The sequence below is a fragment of the Cynoglossus semilaevis genome, chromosome 9 (assembly GCF_000523025.1).
Source record: "Cynoglossus semilaevis isolate Cse_v1.0 chromosome 9, Cse_v1.0, whole genome shotgun sequence".
NCBI classification, from domain to species: Eukaryota; Metazoa; Chordata; class Actinopteri; order Pleuronectiformes; family Cynoglossidae; genus Cynoglossus; species Cynoglossus semilaevis.
Genome location: NC_024315.1, coordinates 6,432,237 through 6,454,810, shown reverse-complemented (window position 1 = coordinate 6,454,810; position 22,574 = coordinate 6,432,237). Strand labels below are relative to the sequence as shown.

Genomic DNA, 22,574 nt, shown 5'->3' with positions numbered 1-22,574 from the left:
ACAAGTTTGTATAATACAGTACACACTGTAAGTTGCATGACGTTTTTACCCTTATTGTTCGTTGGGTTTATTCTAGACCAGGTAGGTGTTCTGTAAGTAAATATTTTCTTAGTCCAACGTCCTTACAATCTGAGTTTGCTGGCAAAAAACATTAGGTTTAACATAATGTGCCAAGCAGCCTAGTGATCACTTTAATAGGTTCAATAGAAAAAGGGAAGGGAAAAGGGAACCACGTGACAAGAAAAATAAAACATGTACAGAGCAATGAAATCCACATTGCATATTGGGATTGGTGTTAGTCCTTATATTTGATGCAATAGATACACTATTTGGAAAATGTTCACCACTCACATGCAAAATGTGCAGTGATATAGCATATGTGCATACACTAAACAAGGTATACAGTATATAGTATGTATATTTAAATATACGTATATTAGTACATTATTATTATCATTTATGATATCCAGTATCCTCCAAGGCTCAAGATCATTTTAGCCCTGCCAACTCACCTTAAGCCACAATCTGATGGTTCTGTTCACTGGTAAACATTTTTATGCAGATATATTCAGATGAGTTGCAAAGATAACAGCATAGATCATATTCAATTTATCGAGTTGCTAAAAAAAATCTCTCGACACTTTCGTTTGTAATGTGTATATTCCTTAAAAAAATAAAATAACTTTGCTTCCTTGTCAACAACTTGTAGTACTTTGTTTAAAAAAAACACCAGCACGTCAGACAACATCACCTCAAATTCCATTCTACTCGTATATGTTTTACATGATGTCTTTTCAGCCCAAGGTCAGTTTGTGTTGAGTTGAGCCACAGACACGTAAACAGCCTTGCTGCAAGTGACAGTGGAGAGTGTGTGCTGTACAATGTGGTGTAGCAGGCGGGGAGGGACAGAGGCAGGAAGGAGGGAGCTGCTGCTGCTGCTGCTGCTGTCTCTGTTGCTGCTGTCTCCGCTTCTGCTCGGCGAGAGAAGAAAGACCAACGCGGGGGCGACACACAAGGTAGGCTGCTAACAAGAGAGGGCAGCATGGCGGGGCTACAGGACTTCCAGCAAGGCAGCCACTGTCACAGGAAAACGTGGATCAATATACTACTAGGACTATTACAATTAATTCTCCCTTGCGTCCAACACGGAGGGGCTCAGCTGCAAGGTTTGTACTCACCTTTTTTTTTTCCATTACGGCAGTTTAACGTAAGAACGAGCATGCAAAGGGAAAAAAAATGTACGAAAAATTAGCTGCGTTGACTTGTCAATATATATGAACGCGGGATTTTTTAAACGTAAAATACGTTATGTGGTCCTCTAGAACATTTTTTTAAGAATTAACCCTGGTTATATTTAATGTTTTTAACAGCCTAGTAGAAGGTTGTAGCTATTTTGTGTCAGAGTGCTAGTTCACGCTAGCTGCCAAGCGCCCTGTATTCAAACTACAATTTTATTAAATGAAGAGAACACACACATACATAACAATAGACCTTATGTGGACATATGTATGTTTGTTATTGTGTTAAAGCTTCGCTTTGTTGAATCTGAGCTCCGTAGCCATGTTTGCTCAAGTAACTGGAGGTGTGTTTTCCAAGTTGGTTAGCTGCAGTGCTAACCTTGGTAATGAAGCAGCAGCACAGAGCCTTTGTCAGGCTGCAGAGACGAACTCATTTCCTCACATGGCTCTGTCATTGTCATCCGCTGTCTCTCACTTTACTGCCATACGCGATTTTCTAATACTTAACACACCAAAAGCCTTTTGCACCATAATCCCCGCGTGGATATTTAAAAAAAAAAGATCGACGTTAATAGCCCTGCACCTCACTATTGTTGTTTATGTCTTTGCTCCCTTAAAGCTCTGAGTCAGATGTCCACCAGCGTGGTCGAAGTGTGGCAGCCAGAAGATGCAGAGCCATTAATTCCCATTCAGGTGAACCGAGCATCTCCGTTTTTATGACTACACCAAACTACACATTTGACTTTTAACAAGACATAAACCACAGAAATGTGCCAAGGTACTATCAAATGTCAGTGTTCTCTAAATGTTCTTATCTTCAGAACTTCTGAGTGAAAAAATTACAACAAGAACAGGTGAAAAAAAATTGGACAACAATGGTTTGCCATGTAACACAGTGTTACATTATTTAAGGATACAAGTTAGGTGGTAATGTGTGAAGAAGAAAATCAGAAAAGCTGTGACCCGTGATTGACCTCTGGGTCAAGGCCAGTTAGAGATGCTTCTCTGTTTTTTTTTAGCCGTTAGCCACCATGTTTAATATCAATATTAATGGCAACTTGTTGTATATGCAGTTCTCCAATTATTTTTGTTACCTATATATTTCTACCCTGTCAGATGTAAGCTGTTTTGGTTTTGTTATTTTTATGTTGCATTTAGCAATTTATTATATCAATTATAACAATTTAACACTAAAACTGTAGTAGGATCATTACATTCCTTCAAGTCATTTATAATTATTTCTTAATGTTTTTTATTACTAAGAAAATATACTGTTTTTTTTGGTGGATTGTAACATCAGATTCCATCGATGTGGATGACCTGTAGGCTTTTGAGGCTAAATGTGTTTTGAATAAAAATTGTTGTGACTTAGGTACTTGGCCACTACGTGTTTACAGAGCAGTATGTGTGACGAGCGCAGTGCAAGCGTGCCGACTTACTTTAGAGTAAACACTGCAGCCAGGTGATACTTGTGTCATCAGAAGTTATTGTCAATGGTTAACTTTGTTGTATGAGCGTTTGATACAGTGACAACTTTGTTGTATGAGCGTTTGATACAGAAGAAGAAGAAGATCGTTTAAAGAGAGTTAACAGCAATATACTTGAAGAGAATACAGTGAGTGCATACCTGTAGTTTTTGCCTTCACTTAAGTCACTTGAGTCTTAATTGAGTCTTGCATTTGTGACAATAACACCCAGTTTCCCTGAGGCCAAAGGATTTGTGTATATGTCTTACATAAAAGCAACGATTAGAAGAATAGAGTACTGTAGTTTGTAGTTGGGCAGCTGGCCTCCTGCCATGTGGCTCCTCCTTGATTTGTTTTGTACTTAGCGTCCATAGTGCAGTGAAAAAGTGCGTTCTCGCACCCTTTCATTTTTCCTTACGTTTTCATTTTTCTATTTACTTTTATTCATGCATGTAGTCAAAAAAGGATTGGTTTCAAATTGTGTGCTAATGATTGGCTTTGAGGAAAGACAAACGTAAACAGCTGGAGGCTAGTGTTCACTGATAAAATGTCATGAGGTCATCAGCTGACTGTCATGATACCTGTGGGGGTGTGGCCATTTCTGCAGTAGTTTGTAACCCAATAGCATTGATAATTAAATAGCCCTCGTTCACTCCAGTAGACGAGCCCACGGAAACCGAGTTAAACATTAGCTATAGTTGTTAAAGTGACAGGGTTCTTGCGTCAGTGTCTGGATATGCTTTTCCCCTCCTCGTCCCTACCTTGCAGATCCATTGGCAGAACTCTAGTAATGTTTAGAAAGGCTGCAGTGAGTAGAATTACTGTCTCAGTTACAACAGCTATGTGAAACTGAGCACGACACAAATGGCTTTTGTTTTCTTTATGACAGCGTTGTTAATGGTCAGCTGTTAAGTGTTGTATGTTGCTGCAGGCACAGTGAACTGGTGCTGCAGTGGAATGAAAGTCGCATGCATCGATGTATGTTTGAGTTAGATTCTGCAGTTTTTCATTCCCGACTATAAACATTATTTCCTTGTTATTTCCTTTATTTTAAATACGGACTCTTGTCCCCATTAATTATAAATACCTTCCTGCATCAATATCTTCAGATCACATTTCAGTGTTGATTATCAATAGCTGTTTTTTCAGCAGTAATGCTGCTGCAAACGCAGGTGTGTTGTCAAAGTCCTGCTTAAATAACTTTCATACCTTTGAAATTATAATGTGACCAAAGTGGTAGATTTATTGTAGGACCTAAAAATTTAAAAAAAGATAGTGTAAATGAGCTGTGGTGTCCTTGATGAGGTGAGAAAAATTGCTGCAGATATTTTTTATTGGTGTATTTACTTTTGGTTTTCTTGTTTGATTGACTGACCATGTCGGTGAACTAAATGCGGAACCAACCGAGGTTTCATGGAAAACGTAAAGAAAAAAAAAATCCATACTGTAATGAGGGTAACCATTTGTCTATTTAGGGTGTGAGGTCACAGAAAAGCCACGGTTCCATAACTACATCGCATGGATATCACAGATGTCCATCAAATGTCAGTGAGGCAAAGATCCTTGTCACCTCCTTTATATCTAGTGCCACACACAGTGAACGCTATCTCAAATGTAAATGTTTGAAAACATGAATCCCTCTGTTCAAAGAACGGCGTAAAACAGTGTCACTGTACATGAGGCTGTTGAACTGTTTTAGAACAAAACATCACCAGGTCAGCATTGAGATTGCAGTAGAAATGACGTTGTCTTCTCTGTTGGTTGTCATGGTCAAAAAATATCCACAAGTACCAGCTTACTCATGTGGGGTGATGAATTTCTCAGTTACCTAACTGTCAACTAAAAGAAATGACCGTGCAACTCCATGTCGTGTTACATTAAACTGAGGGCCACACAACACCTTCACTCAAACCCCGGGGGTGACACAGTAGAGTCACTTGTCAGTGTATTTTCATGTGCACTGTTTATTAAATGTTCTCTGACATGAACACACTGCATGCACTGTGTTGTCTTGCCCAGTTTAGGCTCATTAGGCAGTAATTAAAGGAGTGAACATGGTTAGTTTAACTTGATTTAACCGACATGACTTGTGTTACCTGTTTCTGGAAGGATACAGTGTTTCGTGTTGGAGTAGAAATGTCATCATTAAGTCTGAACCACAACATTTATTGTTATTTGTATTTTTTTTTTATATGCGCTTTGAAATAATGACAAATTGAATAAGAATGAAATATTTTATTATTTTTATTAATATAATGTAATGAATGAGTTCAGTTATGTTGTAAATGCTTTTTCAGTGATGCTTGTGGCTCAAATCTTTTAATCAATAATTCAATTTATTCCTTGGGCCATTGTCTACTAGGCCAAACCAAGCAGAAATCACTGCTGGTTGTGTGATTGCAATCCTTAAAAACCACTGAAACCACTTTTGTGTGACATTTTACAACTCATTGTTCAACTCGGATCTAAACCGTTGTCTATAATCGAACACACACTGTATATTTATATTTCCTCCAGTCTGTGTTTGAAATCCCACAGTGTCAGTGTTTGTAGCTCTGACATTGCCTATCATGGATGTTTACACAAACCCAACCATGTTTGCCCAGTGTTTTGTTATTCTGTCACTTTAAGATGAGGTTTTCTAGCACTTGGCCACAACAGAAGTAATGAAAAAAATCTATCATATGAACCAAATCAGAAATTATAGTTTCATACATTCTGACCACTTTAAACATAGAACAGATCACTTGTGGGATCACACTTGTTGCCAGGTTATGAGCAGTGCAACACAACAAAAACCTCCACAATCATGTTTAATTCAACTGCTGAGTTGGTAACTAGCAACGCGAGTTCATGTCACTAAATGATCTTTGCACTTTTAATCAAAATATTATAACATTGTCAGGCTTTACTGCATTCTGCTGGTACAAAGCTGACACAAGCTTTGTACCAGGCTGTTGAGAGTTTGTTTCTCTGTACTGCATTGTGGTGGGCCCGACTGCACCATGCCGCTGTGTGGAGATGTATATAAGGAGGCTATTTTTACTATAAAATTCTAGTGGCATTTAAGAGCTGTACATTCTCCCTCTGTCTATGGTGGAGTCACATCAGTGGATTCTGCTGCCTCTACCCTGGGCCACAAACACCTCCATCTTCTATGACTCTTTATTTGTTTGTAGGATTAGGTTTAAAGCTCTTAAAATCATAATGACTAAATTTTTGTCATTTTCAGGTGGAAAAGGAGCAAAAAAGAGATGGTCTCCCATTGGAAGACAGGTAAGCTCCATCAGAGGTTTAGAAATTTTTTTTTGTCTGTCGTGTCGTCAGTTTCTGTCACGGGGTTACGTTACATGTTTGTGTAATAGTACAGAATCCTTACAAAATCTATAATGCAAATAAGTAAGTAGTGACCTGTAGGAGGCGTCACATACAGTAATTATGAACAAACCATCAAATCCACATTCATGGTGCCGGTCTTTTACACTGTAGGACACATGATGAAAGAAAACACTGTCGATGGATTCAGTATATAACAGGCTGTGGAAAAAAAACAGACTTCGTCCTACTATGTCACCAAAGAATAACTGAGGTCTAGTACAATGAATGTGTTATCCAGCTGAAAAGAAATGTGCTCTAAACATATCTAACAAACTGCAAATTATAGGATGGCTCTGTGAAATGGTTACCGCTCGAGCTGTTGGGGCGAAGCGTTTTTCCCCCAAACAGACAAACGATGTGATATGTTTTCAGGGAAACGTGGTCTCAGTGTTTTCTGTAAAGCCATTTAAAAAGTGTTTTCCTCTCTGTAACTGTGTTGTTTATATTGGTGGGTGAAGGGGTGTGTGTGTGGGATGGAGAGGGTTTGGGGGCGTGTGTTTCAGAGGCACAGAACCAGATTCCTGGCTAATTTTAGAACTCCTTGAAAGAAAAAGGAGTAGAGGTCCCTCTCTCCCAGCTGCATTTGTTTTAACCAAAAAACATTTTGCTTAAAGGATGTTGTTCACAATGAAATATCATGGTAGATTCAACAGCAACTTGAAATGAACTGAGTAATCTGCTACCATTTTTTTTCTTCTGGTGTCACTTGGATCACGTCCTACCCTTGTGTTTGAAGCATAGACCCCAAAATAAGACATGGATGTTGTTGCAAACTAAAGTAATGGGGCCTTGGGTAACGGGAAAAGTAAAAGTTATACAATTTGTCATATAAATCCTTAAGGAAAAGCACATCAGTACATGTTTTAATCACAAGTCAGTAATAAATATTCTTTGACTCGACTGCATTTACACAGTAATAGAACTTTATTAGATGACAACATTTTATGAGATGTCCTGCCAGGCTGTCATGTTGTTATCAAGTTGTTATAAATATGTGAGCAAGTGGTGTGGTTTATCCATGCCAGGACCTCAGCCTCTGCTTATCTCAGACTTTGGATGTTGTAATAGTAAATCTTCCAAATCCACTCCCTTTGAAGAGATACCTCTACAGAACACATTTTCAGTTTTAATTTTATGTTTTGGGATACACCTTGCTTTAGAATCAGGGAGGTAAGAGGCAGAGGAGGCATTCTGATGTTGACCTGTAGACCCTCACAGCTGTGGGCGGCAAGGCCTCTTGTGCCTGGGTTATCAGCTACTTGGCAGACCTGCCATCACTCTCTTCTAGCTGAAACCAGAAGAGCAGGCAGCTGAAGCAAAGGTTAATGGTGTCTCTTTCACAGACAGAAACTTGTGTCTAAAAGACTTCGCTCTTGCTACTGTTTTGTACCTCGTTACCTTCAGTGTGTTTTATTAAAGTCACTGGATCTTTGTAAGACCAACCTCACTAGAAAATGAGGGCAACACCTGCAGTTAGTTTCTGGCCATCTCCAAGTGTGTGTGTGAACAGCAGTTGACCTGACAGTCCCTCTCCTTGTAACCTCTCCCCTGGAGCACGACTGAGGTCACTGTAAAGACCGACTCCGAGCTGGATCCAGAGGATCAAATAGCACCAAACATAACTTGTTATTTTTGTGCTGCGGCAGTGGACAGAACCCTTGGACTCCTGCTCAGTGCTGCTCTTGTTGAAAGACTTCTCACAGAGAGTTTTTCTTCAGAGGAGCAGCTGTTGAATTCAGGGGAGAAACGCTCTTACAGTTACATTTGACAAGGTAATGAACTCCTTCACCTTGAGAAAACACCACAGCAACCGGACACTTTATGAGGACCTGGCTCTACTAACCATAGGTTAATGCTGCTGCTGCCGCTGACGTTTGGACTCAAAAAAAACAAAAACATTCCTGATTAATTGGACCAAGGTTTGATTTGAACCAAAACATTGTTTTATACTTTTTATATTTTACTTAGTATGTCCTAGTATTGACTTGGGGAAAAGGGGGGGGAGGGTCTAGTATTGACTTGGGGAAAAGGGGGGGGGGGGTGGGGAGGGTGTTTTTGAAGCAAAAGTACAACAGACCTTGACTTGGAATGGTATAATTTTTTTAATGCTTGTAGATGAAGAATGATGATGTCATACTTTGGATCGATGACTTGGGGTTTCTCTACGAGTCCCATTTAGGAGAAATACAACAGAAAATAATGTACCCTAAAAACAAAGAACTCTGGCCTCCAACATTTACACTAGACTTACTGTTAACGGTGGCCTCGCAGAACATAATTCAGTTCAGTTTCCTCCTTTTTACACCACTGGTTTCCTGTTAGCAGTTAGACCCCATCTGCATCTAGAACCTCAGTGGAACTAAAACTGAAAACACTGCCTCCAATGATCACTTTCAGCTGCTGTTGAAAATGTTATAAATTATGTGATTTTTTTCTCACTTAAATTACAGCTTATCATTGTATAGACCACTCATGGTTTGAATTTATATGTATATGTAAAATATATATTATTCATGCCTAAATTTAAACAGTCATTATATTATAATCTACTATAAGTCAATAACTTTTAGTTTTTTTACAGCCCTCTGTCAGCCCACATCATCATCATTAATATTACTATATTGTGGGAATAAAGTGAGATAAGCAGAAAAGACTCTGAACTTCACCACCAGTTCCTCATACATATCAACGTCTGTCAGTGGAAGATAACTGTGTTTGCATCTCTCATCAAGGTTTTAATCTTAGAGGTTTTTTTTTTAACCAGTTCATACATTGTTACTGTCATTCAGTGTTAAAAAAAATATATATTTACACCCTTTTCAGCTGTCGCCGCCACCACTGTAATCTGTGTGTTTATATTGTACACCTGCACACATCTTTAAAAAACAAAAATGAATGAAGTACTTGAAGCTACAATCAAATTAGCTTTAATACTAGTACTAGTCACTTGCATAATCAGTTCTCACACCCCCTTATTATTATTATTATTTTTCTACAAATAATTCCAGAACTACTACAAGAATGACTGTGTCTTTGACCTGCAGCCTTGTCTGAAGGTCTGCACTGTCACCACTACATCAACTGTTGGTCTCTCTCTCTCTCTCTCTCTCTCTCTCTCTCTCTGTGTGTTTGCACCGATGACTGCATCAGTCACTTCAGTACAATAGACTCGTTGATGTGGCCACTGTCCACATATAAATTCCTGGGGTGTATACAGTACATGTATGTAACACACAGGTCAGTGTGTGTACGGTTGATGTGTGTGTTTGTGAAGGCCTTTTGAACGAGAGCACGAGATGAAACATAGCATTGTTAGTGTTTGCAAAATACAGCGAGTACTATAGAGTACTATACTTGTAGTACTTACTTCCCGCTTCTCTTGTAATTTTACTTGCTTTGCTCTATGTAGTAGTACACAGTCCATTTGCGTGTTACCAGTCAACTCTGATCATATCAATGCTAACTGTGAATGCAACTGAACTTGATTATATTTTATTTCATTACAACATTCAAATTCCTAATATTTTGAACATGAGTAGTAGGATCTCAAATTGTTGACTTCATCCTGTGTTTCACCATAATTAGGGTGTTTTTTTTCCCCCTCTGTTCACATTTTTCTCACACAGGGCAGATGTAATTACAGTTAACGTTTTTGTAATGTTTCCTCTGCAATGAAAATGGAATTTTGGGGTCAGACGTTTACTTTCATAGCTTTTGGTCGTGGGATTTCACAATTACATTTGCAAGTAAATAACACTCTGACTGATCATAACTCCATTTACAATAAGAGAGATTCTGCCAGTATTTACAAGTGAAGACAAATCCTTAGTCCACCTTAGGCTTTGGTTTGTCAAAGCATTTCTATTTGCTATTAGTCAGAGAGTTTAGTCATGAGTTTTGACGCGCCTTAAAATACATGTTTCCTTGATACAGTCCATGTTTTAAGACTTTGCATACAAGTGCAAAACCTTCTCTTGAAACTACTCATACTAAGATGAAATTATTAGCATCCTCGACCCTAATAGTCAGTTATGTTCTCTTCGTCCTGAATAACAGTCTGCTCTGGTGTCAGCCTCTCCCTTTCTTCCAAACATAGACAACATCTCCACGGCCTGAGAGTTCCAGTTTTGTGTGTCATTTGACCAAATGATAGGCTTCCAGTGTGCGTCATCTTTCTCTGGGTTTTCCTACACATACTTCAGTCTGTTTTAAAGGTGTCTTTTCAGCAGTTTTTTTTTTCTTTTCTTGCCCTGCTGCAACCTCACAGCCCAGTCCACTGCCAGCCTGTGCTGACTGTCATTTTGTGGAAACCTCGTTTCCACATGGAGCAAAGTCTTTCAGTAGTGTCTTAGCAGTTATATATAGATGATGATATAGAAGATGCACATTTTAATTGTTATCCAATAAATTCCATTATGTAAGTCATTTCCGTACACTTCTAGCTAAGTGATTTTTATTGATCGACATGCAGACTTTTGGAATTTGGATTTGTTTAAGAAAAGCAGTTCTCTGGTTTCTATTTTTGCGATCCTTACACAATGAAGGATTTATTTTGAAATACTTTTTACCATGGTACTTTTAGCGTTGGTATTTCAAAGAAATACTTTTTACCATGGTACTTTTAGTGTTGGTATTTCAAAGTTGTTGGTACTTGCTATTTTCTAAAAGGTAAATTTATAAATCGTAAAAATGATGGATATTTCTGTTTACAAATACTTTAAAAACATATTTTTTCAACACAGTCAGTTACAGTTTTGTTGTTTAATATTACAATAGCATAATTTTATTATTACATGGTAAAACAACATGGGTGTAGAGAGTGAGGTGCTGCAGTTCATCATGGATTATCAGCGTATGACTGACGCCTGGTTCCACTTTTGCTTCTTGTTTCATTATTAGACTTTTACTTTTTCAACCAGTGTTGTTCTGCTTGGTTGCTCGTTTTTGTCTCACAACACCTTTCACTCTTGTTTCCATGCACATGAACATATAAGTTGACACAGAATAGCCACAGATAAGCATTTTTACAGGCACCGTTGTTTCCCTAAATGCTTTACACAGGATGTTTCAACTAAGTTTGTAATAAAAGTGAAACAGAATGAAAGAAGAACTAAGTTTGTAATAAAAGTGAAACAGTAGAGAATGAAAGAAACTGCTGACACTGAATACAGTATTTAGTATTTTTGTGGTTTTTTCCCCCCACTGCTCTGTGGCTTAATTAACAATGAATCAATAAGAACCTCAACATAGTAGCTCTGCTGCTAAAAAAAATACTTCCCCTGAGACTTCATGTTCCCATTGAACTTGTATGTTATCTCATGCTCTACCTTGGATTTTCATGTTGCTTTTTGTGCTTTTCATTTATTTTATTTTTTTTAATATTATTTATTTTTTGGTTTCCACCAGCTCCTCTCCATATTCACATGAGAATGGGAGACCCTTACATTTTCAGCCACCAGTGTTGGACTTTGGGACCCAGTAAGTAAAGCTCTCTGTGTGATACGACGTGTCTTGACAAGCTGAGCTCCGACTCAATTCCGTATCAAGTCAAGTCAAGTCATTTTAATTTATAACTCCACATTATAACATAACATATCCTGCGGCACTTTCCTTCTATGGGTGTTCTGGACGCTGATGTACATTATTGTTTACAGCAGGTCAACATTCACCCATATAGGGAAAATGGAGAGTCACTGCAGCATGACATTCTCCTCAGAGGGAGGAGCTAAGTGAGAGAGAAAGCAGCAGGAAGGGGGAGGGGTGTACAGTATAATAATAAACACATTTAACCACTGTGACTAGACAGGACTGTGTCACATCTGCTTGTGTGTTTCCAAATATTGGTTGGTATACAGGGTATATTAGGATGACATACCATACGGTTTATTTATATCTCTATATATGTGCACATATATAAATACATTTATATATTTAATTTTAAGTGCCATACGTATTTGTGTGCACTCAAACAAAGCAGCTGAATATTTTTTTTAATCTCTCCATAACATCTAAAAATCAACCATCTAAACAATGCTAAACCAACAACTTCTTAGAACCCGTTCAGCAAAAAGAAAGCCATAAAGAAAATATAGAAGAAAATATAACAGGGCCGTTAAATGGATTGCGTAGTACTGTATTATCCAAAGACTGAAAGTGAAGTTACTGCCTTTCCCTGCAGTTCTGGACAATAATTCTATAATTACTTTAAATCGTGGACACACACTGGCTCCGTGGAGTTAATGCTCCTTGATGCAGTGAGCTTGTGTTTTAACCTCAGACATAATACTTCAATCTTCCGCAGTCAGGTATGAGCAGCAAGTGTAAATCCAAAAGCAAATCCTAGTAATTTAGTTAGGTTTTTGTTTATATATTGTTCAGAGAATACGTGACATCACAAGACAGATGACACAAGTTCTAACTAATTAAAATATTACTAAACCAGTGGTTGTTTTAAGGATTTGAAGCGTTATCGGCTGCATTAATATATGAGGTCATCTCGGTAAGGTATGAGGTAAAATTCGTCACGGCCTCTTGTCAACCTTTAATGCTACTATGTATGTCTTTGGATACGATAACAAAACAAAAATAATGGATATAATAATGGCCAATAAAATAGTAGAATACCAATGAAAACTTAAAGATTTTATAAACATGAATGACTGATATTTTGTCGACTTAAACTCAAGTAAAATTAAGCTGATTTAATTGAATAAAATGGGACAGGAACTAAGTTAGTATTGAGTCGAAAGGTTAAGACTGCGTGAAAATGTGTCTGTCAAATTTAACTCAAGGTGGAAGAATCTACTGCTTTGACACTTGAGCGTGTTCCTTTTTAGCTGCTTTCCCAGTATAAGCTTAGTGGTGCCATGTTATTTATGCCCCTGTGCTATTTGTCTTTACAGACCACTGGGCCTGCCAAGAGCTGAGACCATATATATACACAACCCCAGCCAGGAAGTTCCTGTGACACTGCTGTCAATGTTTACATCCAGCAGACATTTTTACATACCTTCCTTTCACAGAAGAGTAAGTATCCACCTGCCTCCAACAGGATATTCACCGTTGACATTCATTGTCATTTTGCTTTAAACCCGTCTTTTTTTTTTTAATTTCTTCCCGCATTAACAGATTATCCCACCCAGAGGGAAGGCATCTTTTAAACTTATTTTCCTCCCGTCTGAGGAGGCCACTGTAGAAAACACATTATTTATAAACACATCAGCCCATGGGCTTCATTCATACCAGGTCAGTTCCATCAGTGCACATCCTACTCCTCTCTCTCAGACCATGTTTTTATTACTGTCTTTCCACATATGCTGCATACAAGTATTTATTTACAGCCTCAGCGTAGGAAGAACATTACAGCTGTTTAAAAAGGCAGCCTGACCTGTTGTTTCAGCCTAACTAGTTTTTGTGTTAGCTTAACTTATTCCATCACCTTTTTAATATTAAAATGACAGAAATGTGGTGTTCATTTCCAAATAATTATGTTTTTTATTGTTAATTATTATGTATGTCTATTACCAAAAAATATCCGGATATGACGTCAACAGACTTTAATGTCCATCCAGTGTTTTTTCCTCTTTAGCCTTTTTTTAATATTAAAAACATATTCAATATTTTTTAATTCCTAGTTTTCACTCGTTTCTAAAAAAAATATTATCTGATAATTGTTTCACATTGCACTGACCTGTTTTGACCTGTGCACAATATTGGCATAATATGTTGATTCAGTGGTGAAGTACTAGGTAAAATACGTGTGTCCTTCATTCAGCTCCAGTTCAACTGAATCAAAACTGCTGATCTGTTACCATATTAACTGTTTCTAATGTCATCCAGAAAGTTCATCAGTGTAAACTCTTGTCTTTTCTTCCAGCTCTTTGGTGTGGGAGTTCACCGGGGCTCGTTAAAGTCTGTCCAGAGAAAGGACAGTCTGCTAATATTCCCTCATATCCAGAGCATTAAGCTGACCCAAACTCAGGTATGTGTCTACATGTAGGCCTTTTGTTTTATGGATGCCGTTCAGCTAAGTTAATAAGCGCTCATCATTGGAAACAGCTGATTTCCTTTCCTGCCTGCTCTGATAAACAAGAACAGTTGCTCCCCTGATATGCAGAAAACATTTTGTGGTTATAAAGAATATAAATGTTTTTTCAGCCTGAGGGAGACGTGTCATTTATTTCCACGGGAAAATACAAATGTTCAGTGTGGAGATTTTCCCTTGTAAATACAAGTGTATTTAAAAAAAAACTCCATTTAAGGCAGTGAAAGTGTTCAAGAAGGTAGTGAGAGAGCGGGTCACGCCTCCACAACAGGAAGTGGGGCGGCAGTTGCTAAATGTCATCTTGGCCAAGTGCAGAGAAGCTGTAGTTAAAAAATCACTGTTGTCAGATGCTGAATTCATAGTATTTAGGGGTATTTGTTTGTTTAGAAAACCCACCGGAAATGTGGCGTTTTGAGTTTGGATTTGTGAAAGAGTTCTGATCCAAACCAAACGTTTCTGGTCAGAAATTGTATGTGTTACCCTGAGGCCACACTGCATATAGTCTTGTGCAAAGCATCAGGATACTTAAAGTCAGATGCATGCGCAGTGAGAACTGTGTTACCTAACAGAAGATGTGCTCTGCAGGAATCTTTCTTTTTTTTTTTCAGTTAGATTTTGAAAGGTGAATAGGACATTAAAGCTTTTTTGTTTTGTGTTCTCTTTAAACATTAGTTCATCTGTATCCTGGAGTTGAAATATAAGAAAAACATCTCATAATCGACATTTAAACTGCAGACACAGGCTGCAGGGTCAATGAGTTGGACATGAATCACGTTTCTAGAGTAACAGCGAGAGCAAATGAAAAACCACAGTTAGCTCAACATTGGACTAAATATAGAAATTGCACACAGCCTGAGACCAAACACGTGGATTTTATTTATTTATTTATTCTGTGCTTGAATGCACAATAAATATTTAACACTGCGAGCTAGTGTTGAAGTCTCTAAGTAAGTCCTGACCACTATCTATAAGTGGGGTTAAAGAAGGACCAGGTGTCAGTTTTAGGAAAACCTCTGGTAAACTAACAGCTGAGTATTCCTATATTTAGCTGACAACGCTGGTGCTAATGAAAAACCTTTATAACTTCCTTTACCCCAGCTGCCTTTTTAGCTGACATTCATTGTTACGTAACTGAGAGTCTGTCACACAGATTTGAAAGGTCTGTTCACCATCAAATATACAGTAGTCAAGCCTGTGTTGTAATGATATTTAATGAGTGTTTTTTATGGACTGAGAGAGAGAATTAACCTTTTTTTTATCTTGCAGGAAGATGCATCTAATATCACTATACTGGGTTTACTCCTGGAGTGCACCATCCCCAAGAGTTTGTTCAACAATCCTCGGGTATGTAAGGCTCTCCTAGTTCAGCATTGGTACAATGGAAAAGAATGAACATGTGTGTCTGTAAACTGTATTTTTCTCATCAGAGAAACGTATCAACATTGTTGTTGGTTCGTAAAAAATATGAATGCTGTTCTTAAATATGAGAGCCTTGTGTCCGCATTCAAAGTCCTCAGTCCATTCGATGCTCGCCTCTGGTACAGATGTCAGAGAGCACTGACAAATGTACAGCATGGTTTAATGTTATGCTAATGAATTTGCAGCCTCACTTAGAAATATTCTACAGCAGCCACACATTGAAATTACATTGTCTCAGCTTTTTTTTATGCACTAGCTGCACAATGACTTTGTGGGAGCAGGTGATAAAACTGCCCTCACTGTGCAGCGCAATGAAGCAGGCCATAACTGCAGCAAAATAATGTAATAAACACCCATCTCTAAGACAAGAAGAATTGTTCAGTCCAGCTGCTTCACTGAACCTCTCTAAGGAAAGTGCAAAATTGATGGTTGTAATGGTTTCGATTTTGTTTTTGTTTTTTTTTGTTTTTTTTCCTTGAACGGTTGCTCACACATAGTAGTTTAACCATGACCGTACTGTAATTCTTTCTGACAAATGAGGCTGCAGGAGCACAGAGAGTCAACAAAACACAATGACATTGCTTGTGTTAATTTTACTGCCCAATACTGTCACATTTAAAAAGAATTAAATTATAAATATTTTGACAGCATCGTTTAAATAAAACAGCCATTAATAAAATAAAGGAAACACAGTCCTGCTTGTCCAACGTCTCAGTTCAAAGAAAGTTCTTTAAGTCATACTTTCTGAAAACACTGGCCTGAGCAGAAGTGGGTTCTGTCTATAAATACAACTTCCCTTTTTTTCTTCTTCTAACTTCTAATAAGGGTGGGGTATGTTTTGTTTTGTTAAGACTAATCAATCATTGGCCCTGTGCTGCCTGCCGGTGCTTTATATGGTACAGTGTTGGTTGGTTTATGAGACAGATGCCGACAACCCTGACCGTGTATGTTGTCGTGTGAAAACTCAAAACCCTAACCTTCAGACTTCAAGCTTATGTCCGGGATCACACATCTAACCTTCAGACTTCAAGCTTATGTCCAGGATGAACACTTCCCTTCTAGTTATTTCTCATGGTTTCACAAAAGTGTAAATTGTCCTGTGTGCAGCGTTGACTGTACACTCAGATATGGTTTTTAAAGTAATATGAGCCATATCATTGGTTCGGGGGGATTAGGTTTGCTTATCAGGCCCTCAGCCTTGGTGGCAGTCGGCCAGAGCTTCTGTCTGCGCATCAGGTTGTGATGTGATGATTCTCACACTGAGGCAAGCCCTACTTTTCACGAGAGATTTGCACCGTCTTTCCACTAATCTGTCACTCTCAGGAGTGTGTTAGTCACTGAATGGGTGCCACCCTCAGGTTGAAACCCTTCCCTTACAGACAGATAGAGCAAGTGCTCAGGGGCTAAAATGAAACATTTCCAGCCATGTGTTTTTGTCTGATCCGTGACCAGTTTTCCACTCCTGTCCCATCTCAGGGGTCCTGCCTCCAGAACGAGGAGCACCTCAGTCTCCAGATCAATCTGTCAGTGCATGGTGACCGACCAGCTGACCTTGACAAGCTCAAGCCTTACGTCATTGAGCACATACTCGTGCTGCTGGTGGCCCCCACTGCTGGAAAGGCTGCAGTAGGTGGGTGTTTTTGAGCCTTTTGATCCGTGCGATACAATGAATTAAGCAGAAAAACGTTGTCAGCTGCAAAAACATGAATAGAAGATGTGGATGAAGGTATTGTTTTATGTTTATTAAAACCTGCTCCGTTGTGGTTGTTGTGTCATATCCTCGTATCCTGATTTTGTTGCATAACATTTTGCTGATTGTGTGATGCATTATTGATATGATATTTTTGCGCAACTGGTCATTTGAAAATTTTATTTCCTTTTTTGAAGGAGTGTTTCTGCCTTCATGTAAGCAAGATTTTCATGAAGGTTTTGCACGTATTTTAGGATAACTTATTGCAGTTTGACAAAAAAGTGCTTTATTTGACATGTGCATTTGGTTCCCAAAGTGTTCATTTTTTTTCCCTTTTTATCAACAGGAGAACCCAAAATAGGAGTTTATATGTTAAATTCTGGAGCCAAGAAGCTCTATGTAAAGGTCGGTGTTATTAATGTATTTATTAGTTTTATTATTTAATTTCTAAAGATACATCTGTTTTTACACAAGGTGTCTTGATCTCCACAGGATGTGCAGGTTCTATCAAAGGTGGAGGTCAACCTGGAATTCAATCAAGTTCCTCTCAGACCAGAAGCAAAAAACCTCAGTGAAGTTGCTACTCTGACCTGCAGAGGTAAACATTATAGTTGATCCCTGAAGTGTGATTGTTGTAAAACCTTTCTGACACTTTTTTCCACTTCTATGTACGTTATAAATTCCTATGGACTAAAATATTTTTTAATTTTATTTTTTGTCAGGATCTTTGCCGGGCCAAGGCAGGAAATGCATAAATCTTATCAATTTAAAAATTTTGGGAAACAGAACAACACGTGGATTCCCTGGGTTAGAGGTCACACACAGGTAATTTAAAAACAAGATGGGATTTTTTTTTTACTTTAACTGTCAACATTATTAACATGGTTGAATGTGTTGCCTGTTGTGTTTAATCAGCCTGATTGAGATGAAGCAAAGTGCAGCAGACCAGGTGGATCTGTGGCTGACCAACACACTCATGCTGCCTCTTACTGTGATGAACGTCAGCCTCTCTCAGAAGCTGCGGGGTGTGATGAAGGTATGCTCCATCACATCATAAAACGAGAGGATGTTCAACAGTGAACTACGTTTCAGTTTGTAAGGAGTTTCTGTTCAGGATGTGGGCGCAGCGGAGAAGATCTGACAGCTGTGTCTCTGACGTTAACAGGTGGTGAACTTCAGTGGTCCGCTCACAGTTCCTCAAGGCTGCTGGCAGATCCTGTCCCTCAAACAGCTGACTAAGGCTCTGCCTGTTAGTCTTCTGTCCACGCTGAGGCTGGAGACGAGTTTAGGGTCACCACTGAATGTTCCCCTCCTTTTTCAATCTACTCCTTCCAAAGTAAGCTGCTCTCATTATACCCATGCTGACTGTACATTGTACTAGAGAAGAGATTTTTCCAAGTGGACATGTTTGTTCTTTTCTCAGGTGGGACACATTATGTTGGAGGCAGAGCGAGAGTGTGGGCGTCCTTGCCATCTTAGGCTGTCTGAAACAGGTAGCATATGGGACCTGTCGTTTCTCCTCAAAGTAAAAGAAAATGATAACACTTAACTCTAAAGGATTTGAACTCTTTAATCACCAGGGCGAGTGGAGTGGCAGCGTTCCCTCCTGCCAGACTTTTCCTCTACATCCTGGGCTGTGGACAGCAAACTAGCTGTTGAACTCTGCTCTGAATGGCAGAGCTACAAGGACAAACTTCCTTGCAGGTTAGCATCAGATATAGGAAACTGCTTGAGCTTTTATGTCACGAGAATTCCTAAAGCAGGTCATGACGAAACATAGTTCTTTCAGATGGCCCAGACTCCCCGTAGAGACATCTGCTCCTCTGGATTTTGGTCCAACACCTGTTAACGAAAGCAAGGTGGGCTGCTGTGGGAGGTTATCTAACAACATAATGTTGTATTTTTAAGGATAAAGACATAAACACTCTGTTGTATGTTTTAGGCAAAGACCTTTATGCTGAAGAATCCGTCTTCTTCAGTCGTGTCTGTGGAAATTCGCCTCCTCTCCCTGTATCCGGCTCCTATAGAGGCTCTGGATCTCCTCACCAAATGGTGCGCTGACACTGTTTTCTGCTGCAGTAAATAAAGACAACAACACTGAGGCAGATTGCTAGAATACTTTTTTTTTTACAACTCTTTTTCTTTGGCAGGTTTAATATCAGCCCGCTTTCCGTCAACATCAGCACCAGAGAGTTTTCTCTTTTCGCTTCTCCGCTCAAGGTAGATTACTGAGAAGAGTTGTGACATCTGTGTCCGCTCAAGGTAGATTACTGAGAAGAGCTGAAGTTGTGGCATCTGTCATTTTATTTTTATTCCATTATTTGATTACTGTCATTTTTGTTTTTAATACTTTTGTGTCTGTGTGTCTGTCTTCAGGCAGGTGAGAGTGTGGAGCGAGCGACAAGGCAGGGTGTGTTACGTCTGCTGCTGCAGCCCTGGGAGTCCAGAGAAGTCTCTGTGGTCTTCACGCCCTCTGAACACAAACCCACCACTACTATTCTTATTATCAGGTAATGATTCACTTCAGTTACATTAGTGACTTTAATCAGTGATTAACAGAAAGCTTAGTGGTTAACAGAACTTTAATGTTCACACCAAAATTTGCTTCTGATCTTTGCAGGAACAACTTAACCGTGTTTGATATGGTGATGGTAAAAGGCCACGGTGCCAAAGAGCTGCTCAGAGTTGGAGGTAAATTACCTGGCCTCGGAGCTTCACTGCGCTTTAACGTTCCCCAATCAACCCTAATGGAGTGCCGTGATGGTACGATCTGTATTCATGTTTTTTTTGTTTTTTTTTTATGAATAATTTCTGCGATATTATTGTTCTGATTTAGTGGTTGGCAATCATTCTACGTGTTTTGCAGGTCTGCGTACAAACAAGCCACTTTTTGCCATCAGAAAAAGTTTTAAAGTAGAGAATGCAGGAGAGCTGCCTCTGACCGTCATGTCCATGAATATAAATGGATACAAGTGTCAGGGGTTTGGCTTTGAGGTTCTACAGTGTCGCTCCTTCAGCCTGGACCACAACAGCTCAGCTGAGCTCACGATCGCGTAAGTGCAGTGTTGGTCTACTGCAGTACTTCTCACCCCCTGTGGGGGTGCGGTGAGGTGCCAGGTGTGGTGTGAGGGGCTTCCAATGGAATATGGCACAGTGGACATAAGTGTACCACTGCTGTAATGCTTGAACGATAACAAGCCTCCAGTCACTAGGTGGCAGCAACTCAGAGTGGTTTGTACAGATAAAAATATACATGTTCTCAGGCATTCTATAGTATTTCAATTTGTGGGCGGTGTGGGTCGGGAGCTGGGGCGGGGCGAAAATATTTCTGTCCCCAATGTCTCAATGCTTATGCGTTATGTTTCCTACAGGTTCACTCCAGACTTTACTTCGTCCTGGGTGATACGGGACCTCACCCTGGTCACGTCTCGCGGCACCTCTTTCACTTTTACCCTCAACGTGACGCTTCCCCACCACATGTTGCCTCTCTGTGCTCAGGTGGTTCCTGGACCGAGCTGGGAGGAAACCTTCTGGGTCATCACTCTCATCTTTACATGGTCAGTACCTCTCAGGTTTTCTTCCATCAATCTGATATAACAAAAGTACTGCCTTTATATATATTTAAAAAAATATATATATGTTTTTTTTTCTTCTTTGTAGCTTTTCGCTGTTTGGTGTGTGTTTGATGGCCTTCCATCAGGCTCAGTATATTCTGAGTGAGTTCTCCTCAGCCAGCATCAGAAGCAGCCACAACTCTGTCCTGTCCCGGGACAACAGCTCTGTCAACAATATCACTCCAAATGGAGTCAAGTACGTCCAGACCTTCTTAAGTCATTCTCATACAACCTGGCACTTTTTCTCTTAAGATTAATTGAATATTTTTGTGTGTGTGTGTTTTTATGCAGTAAAACAAAGGGAAGTTGCAAGAGTTATGTGGACACCTGTCACACCTCTGATAAAGGTAAGGGGCGTGGCTCTCCAGCCTTGGCTAATAGCGCCGCCCCACGGCCTCAGTCTGCAAAGAAAGGGTCTTCAACTACCCAATCCCAGCCTCAAAAGAAACACAAGGTTTCCCTCTATTACACCAAATACAAGTCCAGTCCAATGACGGCAGCACCAGGTGCTGTGACAATGGATGAAGATAACGAGGATTTGACCCCTGATGCCCCTCTTACCCCAGACTCTGATGTTTGCAACAACAACATACCGGCCTTCATTAGTGAAATAGACAAAAAGATGTCAGCAGACTTCAGAGAAGAAACCCAAAGCGCAATGGAAGATCAGAGGCCTGCAGTTATGTTTCCCATGGAAATGCCTGCTGGCTTCCCAGATAAGGTCACTTTAAGTCCAGGACCTAAACCAGGTCTCATAGTGTGCAGTCCTGTGGAGCCCATCGCTGAAAAAAGGGAATGTTCTGAAGTAGAGGTGAGGATTACAGGAGAAGTAATGTAATGTATTCTAATTTATGCACACACAAAAAACACTTATAAGATGTAAAATAACGGATAAAAACAATGTCATGATCTGTTTTTACTCCAGTTCAGAGACTACGGTAAAGGCCAGAAAAAGAAAGCACAAGGCCCAGAGTCAGTGACTGCAGCAGGAAATAACAAGGGAAAGATGAGTCGCAGGAAGATAGCAAATAACTCCATAAACTTCATTACTTCATAGTGGTTTAAGGACACAGCAAACACGTTAATGAGACTCCAGTGTTTGTTTTTTTTTGTTTTGTTTGTTTTTTCTAACTTCTAATATGTTTTTACGACAACAGCCCTCCAGAGCACAACGTGCTCATAATGTCAGAGAGAGAAAAAGAGCCCGAGTGGAAAACAGGGGACCATAACAGCAGTGGAACACGGAGCAGGAACCACTGCTGCAACAGTTCCAAGACAGAAATGCCAAAGCCTCTGCGTAGCGATGAGAGTCCTCTCAAACTAAACGGTTTGAAACTAACAATTTTCTCTCTCGTTCTGTTAAATGTTTAGGCTCATCGCTAACTTATACTATTGTCACTATTTGTCACACAGGTGTGTGTCCGGCCCGTGCTCGTAGAAAGTGCGCCACAGAGCGACGTGGTGGTGTGTGTGAGTCTGGCTCAGACTCCGGCAGTTCAACAGGCAGTGTGAGGGCCAGTAGAGGGAGCCGTGGCAGCTGGAGCAGTGCCAGCAGCATGGAGGGCGACAAGGATCCGAGTTCAAAGATGCACGCCTGCACTACCTCATCTAGAAAAAGTAATTTTTAAAATTTTTATTAAAATTTATATATTTTTTGTTATATTATATACATATATTATTCTACATATATGCATTGTACCAACTTTAAATATCATTGTTACATCT

General features: G+C 39.5%; 1 protein-coding gene across 4 annotated transcripts in view; it reads left to right on the top strand.

Annotated features, from left to right (window-relative positions):
- The first annotated feature begins 854 nt into the window (after nt 1–854).
- The window catches only part of tmem131l (transmembrane 131 like), a 24,073-nt gene continuing 2,353 nt past the window's right edge, over nt 855–22,574 (top strand). Inside the window, exons 1-28 of one of the 4 annotated variants that reach the window (XM_025058371.1) lie at nt 855–1,166; nt 1,858–1,931; nt 5,937–5,980; nt 11,489–11,560; nt 12,985–13,108; nt 13,211–13,327; nt 13,959–14,063; nt 15,393–15,470; nt 17,022–17,175; nt 17,582–17,640; nt 17,728–17,833; nt 17,958–18,060; nt 18,151–18,271; nt 18,401–18,571; nt 18,659–18,728; nt 18,816–18,939; nt 19,016–19,094; nt 19,178–19,287; nt 19,386–19,455; nt 19,612–19,745; nt 19,856–19,998; nt 20,102–20,288; nt 20,607–20,792; nt 20,896–21,045; nt 21,141–21,660; nt 21,775–21,885; nt 22,005–22,176; nt 22,263–22,466. In XM_025058371.1, the coding sequence (XP_024914139.1) occupies nt 1,043–1,166; nt 1,858–1,931; nt 5,937–5,980; nt 11,489–11,560; nt 12,985–13,108; nt 13,211–13,327; nt 13,959–14,063; nt 15,393–15,470; nt 17,022–17,175; nt 17,582–17,640; nt 17,728–17,833; nt 17,958–18,060; nt 18,151–18,271; nt 18,401–18,571; nt 18,659–18,728; nt 18,816–18,939; nt 19,016–19,094; nt 19,178–19,287; nt 19,386–19,455; nt 19,612–19,745; nt 19,856–19,998; nt 20,102–20,288; nt 20,607–20,792; nt 20,896–21,045; nt 21,141–21,660; nt 21,775–21,885; nt 22,005–22,176; nt 22,263–22,466 (3,712 nt within the window). In that variant the 5' untranslated portion in view covers nt 855–1,042. The remainder of the gene's footprint in view (nt 1,167–1,857; nt 1,932–5,936; nt 5,981–11,488; nt 11,561–12,984; nt 13,109–13,210; nt 13,328–13,958; nt 14,064–15,392; nt 15,471–17,021; nt 17,176–17,581; nt 17,641–17,727; nt 17,834–17,957; nt 18,061–18,150; nt 18,272–18,400; nt 18,572–18,658; nt 18,729–18,815; nt 18,940–19,015; nt 19,095–19,177; nt 19,288–19,385; nt 19,456–19,611; nt 19,746–19,855; nt 19,999–20,101; nt 20,289–20,606; nt 20,793–20,895; nt 21,046–21,140; nt 21,661–21,774; nt 21,886–22,004; nt 22,177–22,262; nt 22,467–22,574) is intronic. The other 3 variants (XM_008316794.3, XM_025058370.1, XM_025058372.1) reach the window with 3 other exon arrangements.